General features: G+C 44.6%; 1 protein-coding gene across 1 annotated transcript; it reads left to right on the forward strand.

The window, feature by feature from the left end:
• The first annotated feature begins 1,360 nt into the window (after positions 1–1,360).
• On the forward strand, positions 1,361–5,226 carry LOC147430804 (putative serine/threonine-protein kinase PBL7). Its single transcript, XM_086493366.1, has 7 exons — positions 1,361–2,486; positions 3,125–3,375; positions 3,602–3,734; positions 3,903–4,161; positions 4,248–4,380; positions 4,449–4,538; positions 4,643–5,226. The coding sequence occupies exons 1-7, from the start codon at positions 2,294–2,296 to the stop codon at positions 4,841–4,843; spliced, it is 1,260 nt and encodes a 419-aa protein (XP_086349492.1). The 5' UTR covers positions 1,361–2,293; the 3' UTR covers positions 4,844–5,226.
• Positions 5,227–5,881: the final 655 nt, after the last annotated feature.

Here is a 5,881-nt window from a genome sequence, read left to right on the forward strand (position 1 = left end):
TGAGACCCTGTGCAAATTTCAACCCAGCTTGACCCTGCTAGCATTAGGTGCAACCCAGCTCTCAGAGAGCAAAGCTTGCCGCAATGCCTTTGGAGAGAAAGGTCGTTGACTCAAAGGATGCTCTCTCTCTCTCTCTCTCTCTCTCTCTTGGGATTGTTCCTACGACTTTTCTCTTCTTCTTCTTTGGCACGTCTGGTAAAGGTCTCTTTCAAAAGGCATCAAAGGAGTTGGCCTAGCGATAGAGGCAAAGGGTTTTAAGCGCACTTGCTATGGTCTATGGTTCAATCATTGTGACATGCAGGGGTGTCAGAGCATTTCTTCAAAACTAACTATTGCGAAGCATCAACTTGCCATTAAGAAAAGAGATTTCTTTCAAAAGGCAATGTGCATGTTTGTGTTAGACATGCTTGTTACTATGGCCATCGTGCAGGAGGTACCGCATGACTAAAGAACACGGGGTCCCTTTAATGAAGACCCCGTCATGGGATCGACGACAGGTGTGGCACGCGGGAATCTCGAGGGAGATGGACAACCAACAAAAAATGCAAGTCAACGCCCACTCGGTGATTCGAACCCGACACCTTGGCCATGGCTACTTGGTGAGCTAACCACGCATGCACATGCATTTTGGTGTTAGCAAAGCGCCAAATAAACTATATAAGCTAAACTTAAATGGGGAAAAGTAAACACGAACATAAAAAGTAAACACGGACATGTCTGTTTAAAATCAGACGGTCGGATGTGCCTCTGCTTTTGTGCGCATAGCTGCTTGCCATGGATCCCATGACGGGGTCTTCATTTAAGACCCCGTGTTACTTAGTCTTGAGGCCTTAGGTACCCCACATGGAGGGGGGTAATCGTAAAGTTCCACCTCAAAGAGGTGCAATGAGTGGAGGGTGTAATTGGGGGTACCCTTACTCGTATCAACCTATGTTCATTGGCATCCAAACTTCGTTCTTCGTAGTTGGACCGGCCAAGTGTTGGCTTGATGAGAGTTGAATGTGAATTTTCTCATCACCACGGTGGTTAACCGTGGGACTCGGCTGCCTGCAGCCTGCTCAGGCAGCCTGCTGACTGTCCAAATCCTTAATTAAAAAATTGTCCATTTCAAGATGCAAAAATTAATATAGTTAATCATTTCATTAGCTAGACTTTAATTTTCCGAGTCCTAAAAAAATATAAAGGCTCGATTTTTTTACTGGAACATGAGGTTGGCGTTTTGCACCCTTTTTTCCCGCCCATACAAAGACACAAGGCAAAACAACTGCGTGATTCTCTCTCCTCTCTCTTCCTCTCATGAGCTCCCAGGCAACAAAGGATCCCCTCTTTCTCTCTCTATGCCCCTCAGGGAGGAAATTTGAACTTCACTCTCTCGTCTCTCTCTCTCGCTCTCTCTCTCACTGTCGTTCCTGCTGGGTTAGACCTTGCCCAACTGTGCTGTGAAAACCCTGAGATGAATTGCATTGATTTGTATAGCTCAGCTTCTCTCTCTCTCACACACACAACCCCCCCACAGCTTCTCTCTCTCTCTCTCTCTCTCTCTCACACACACACACACCCACAACTCTTTAGCAGTGACCGTTTCGGGACGACTTCGCTGTTCTCGTTTCTGCTCTCATGTAGTAGGTAGGCGCTGCTGCAAATTGTAGCTTCTCTTCTCTCACTCTCTCTGTGTAGGTGATTTCTCTCATGCATAACCGAAGCTCCTTCTCTCTCCTCTCCTACCACATTTAGTCTCTGCATTCTCTGTCTTCTCAATCTCAAACGCTTCCGCACTCGCACACCCACATTGGTCGCTGATCTCTCTAGCCTACTCAAGGTAGCCACCACAATAGACTCCTGTTTCCCATCGCCCTCACAGATGCCATCCTCCAGGTAGGCTACTCACGATATCGCACATCCTCTCATAGACGCCAAGTAGTACACACAAAACACACACACACACATACTCGCAAAACCTCTCTCTCTCTCTCTGTCACACACACACACACACACACACACACACACACACACACACACACCATCTGTGCGTAAATTGGTTCACCTACACTTGTTACAAGCTCTCCTCTTCTTCACCCTCCTCCTCTGTTTTCTCTCTCTTCCCCTGTTCTCCTTCCCTTGTACTCTGCACATTCTCGTTCCAGCTGCAATGGGGGGATGACAACATAAAGTTTTGCCCACGAAGGAGGTGCACAAGCAATTTGGCTCAACAGGTAATTGAATCCAACAGCTGATCGAACCGGGAACCCTACAAACGCTTCTCCCACAGGGGTACCTACACAAGCAGGTGTATATGATTCGCAGCTTGCTACAGGTTGAAGGAGCTCCTTCTGAGAGCCAGCAGCCGCAGGATGGCGGCAGCAAAACCAACATTGCACTCATTGTGTTGGCTGTCATCGCTGCACTGGCGGTCTCTGCCCTACTCATCGTCTTCGTCTACTACTGCCACATTCGCTGCAAGGTTAAGAAGAAGTCCCAGAGTCAGAGTAAGTTCCCCCTCTGTTTTTCCAAGTTACTGTGTAATGTCTTCGGTTCAATGGAAGATGAAAAACTATCTGTGTATCATTGTTCTTCTGCAATCGAGGTCTACATGTTCTGCCTTCATTGAACAGAAATTTTTGCATGCTACAGCTTTCTCTGTTGCCGACAAGGCATGCATAGCAAAAAATTAATCTATGTGTGCTTTACCTGAAAATGGTTTTTCAATTTTAATGTAAGCACTGGCTGCCTTAACTCTACACTTTTGAGATGTTGCATGCACAGCCCTATCTCTTAGCCCATTAGTGCAATGCTAATCGCAAATTGTGTATAAAATTATTGAGAAAACACTGGCTTAGGCAAACTTTCTAGCATCCAAACCATTGTTCTGTTTTTTCAATAATTTTATTCACAAGCATACACTAATATGCTTGTGTTTAGTGTAGGCTCTTAACTATGTATTAGGTTAATTGTGTGTGTACGTTACCATATGGTACCAAGCTTTTTGTGTGTGTGTGTGTTGCCATTTCATGCATTAACAAAGATAGAGAACGCTCTTTGATACTAGTTTCTTTGCTGTTATGCGATGCCTATTTGGTTTATATCAAGATTGCCTTCCTGATTATGTAATTCTCTGCATGAGCAGGGTTCAAGAGCAAGAATGTGCAATTGCCAGATTCTACCACGGTCTCAACTGTAAGCTTGGAGCAGAGAGAGTCTCAGGTGTTTACCTTCAAACAATTACAGGGAGCTACCTGTAATTTCAATCAGGGCAATGTAGTCGGTCATGGTGGATTTGGATCTGTTTTCCGAGGAGTGCTTCCAGACGGGCGACAAGCTGCCATCAAGCAGCTAGATCGGTCAAGCAAGCAGGGGGATCATGAGTTTCGCATAGAGGTGCATATTCTTGTGTTCGATGTAAAACATGTCTGTCTACATGTGGAGTACGGTTCATGTGGGTGTGAGTGGGCATATGTTGGATGCTGGCATTCTATGTGAAGCTAGCTATAGGTTTATGGAAGATGGAAGATATTCTGTATGAGCAAATTGCAGTCTTAGCACTTATCAAAAGGTGATTTTGTGAAATTTACCTAAGTGGTGACCTTTCCTAATTGTGGGACAGGTTGACATGCTCAGCCGCCTTCATTCTCCATATCTTGTTGGTTTGCTTGGTTATTGTGCCGATCAAGATCACCGGTTACTGGTCTATGAGTACATGCCGAATGGAAACCTTCAAGAACACTTGTATTCAGATGGTATGGGCCCTCGTGTTTTCCTGAACTTATGTCCTTAACAAGAAACGAAAAACGCGGAGAGTGTGTTCACTAATGGAGCCAATCTGAGGCTCATGTTGTGTTAGCTCCCGACATGTTTTAACAAGCATACTTCATGTTTTGCTCTCAACTTATCGTTAAATGGTGCAGGAACATCTGGCAATCCTCCAATTCTCAACTGGGAAACTCGCATGAGAATAGCTCTAGACTCTGCAAAGGGTCTTGAGTACCTCCATGAGTGCGTGAGTCCTCCGGTAATACATCGCGATTTCAAAAGCAGCAACATACTTCTGGATTCCAATTTCAATGCCAAAGTGTCCGACTTCGGTTTAGCTAAGCTTGGATCTGACAAGGTTGGAGGGCTGGTTTCAACTCGTGTTTTGGGAACCCACGGCTATGTTGCCCCAGAGTAAGAATGAAGAGAAATTATGTATAGGATTTGTAGATCTTTTGAGCTCTTTCAGAGTTTCTTGATGTGCTCCAATGTCTCTGAAGGTATGCACTAACGGGGCATTTGACAACGAAGTCCGATGTATATAGCTATGGCGTGGTTTTATTGGAACTTCTCACAGGACGCGTCCCAGTTGACATGAAAAGGCCACCCGGGCAGGGTGTTCTTGTATCTTGGGTAAGCTTCAAATGGGTGAATGAGCATTCTATACTTGCAACACTTTTCTAAGGTGACATTGCTTCCAGGCACTTCCTCGACTCACAGATAGGGACAAGCTTGTGGAGATGGTGGATCCGGTCATGGAGGGACAATTTGCAGTAAAGGACCTAATTCAGGTTTGCTTGCTATTTGAGCTTGTAGGTGTTGAAATGGGTGATTCTGGATAGAAAATAGTAAAGCAGAAACTGAAGGATTTTGAATGACAAAAAATGCTGTGCAGGTAGCTGCCATAGCTGCAATGTGTGTTCAGCCTGAGGCAGATTATCGTCCTCTTATGACAGATGTTGTTCAATCTTTGATTCCCCTTGTAAAGCACAAGAAAGGGTCCAAAATTGTGAGCACTCCGGATTTTCATCACAGAATGGTTACATTAAAGTCGTCATCAATTGACAGTGGCAGTAGCGGAGCTGGAGAGAATTGAGTGAGGGCCATTTTTCTTAAGTTGGTCTCTGTAGCCCTGTTGAGCGAATTTTTGCCAGTAGAGCTTCGCTTGCTCTAAAATGGTGTCCTTTGCCATCATTCAGCTGCAACCTTTGTATGATATAGCCTGCTTTGAAGACGAAGCTGGCCAGAAGTTTTCACTATTTTTGTAGCTCTGCACTTTACCATATCCATGTTCGTTCTTCCATATAGGCGGTATCTAATTGTATGTCAAAATAGTCTCATTATATCAGCAGGCTGCAGCAGTCATGCTCACATAATGTCGTGTGTTGACGGAATTATGGTAACTGTCAGCCTCGATTGGGTCTCCTTTTGTTTATGTCTGTTGCTTGTCCTGAGTAAGATTGTATTGAGTCTTTGCTAGCTTTGTGCAGCGCATGTAATGATGGACAAATGGCACCTACCACCTTTGATCAGGTGTGCTGGTAAATTTATGTGTTTGTGGTAGTAGAACAAGCGTAGAGTCATACATATGATCAACTCGTTGAGTGAACTTGTACTAAGCCAGCTTTGTGCCAGTATATTTGTCATCACAAGTCACTCACACAAATTGCATTGGTCAGATGAGAGTGGTACCACCAAAATCAAATTTTGCAGAGTAGGATGAGATGACAATGCTTGCGTCGTTTATGAGTCGAATTTGATCGCCTTTACAAGCTCTGCAGTTGAGTAACCCTCAAGCAATCTTTCATCGTTTTGATCCCCCCCTCCCCCCCGCCCCTCCTTTGATCACAATGCTTACACTGTTTATGACTCTAATTTTATCGACTTTACAAGCTCTGCAATTGAGTTAATCCTCGACCAATCTTTCATCCCTTTGTCCGTTGAAATAGCTCATAACAGCCTTGTGTTTTTATTGTTGGCATGGGTTCCTGAAAAATGCAATGGTCCATGTGAGTTTTTCTTGTTCTTGAGTCCGTGTGTGATTGTTCACCTGGTATATCTTGTTTTGGCAATGCTGGTGGGAGTTGATCATGAAGCTTAACATTCGAGGATGCTGGTGTGAACTCTACCCTTA

Source organism: Adiantum capillus-veneris, chromosome 21 (genome assembly GCF_014529385.1).
Source record: "Adiantum capillus-veneris isolate H3 chromosome 21, ASM1452938v2, whole genome shotgun sequence".
In the NCBI taxonomy this organism is placed as follows: Eukaryota; Viridiplantae; Streptophyta; class Polypodiopsida; order Polypodiales; family Pteridaceae; genus Adiantum; species Adiantum capillus-veneris.

Bases quoted from the DNA above. Each gene is read 5' to 3' on its own strand.
- LOC147430804 (XM_086493366.1), top strand. From the start codon at position 2,294: ATGATTCGCAGCTTGCTACAGGTTGAAGGAGCTCCTTCTGAGAGCCAG. The intron at 3,376-3,601 runs GTGCATATTCTT...ATTGTGGGACAG, and splicing joins ATCATGAGTTTCGCATAGAG to GTTGACATGCTCAGCCGCCT. The intron at 4,539-4,642 runs GTTTGCTTGCTA...AATGCTGTGCAG, and splicing joins CAGTAAAGGACCTAATTCAG to GTAGCTGCCATAGCTGCAAT.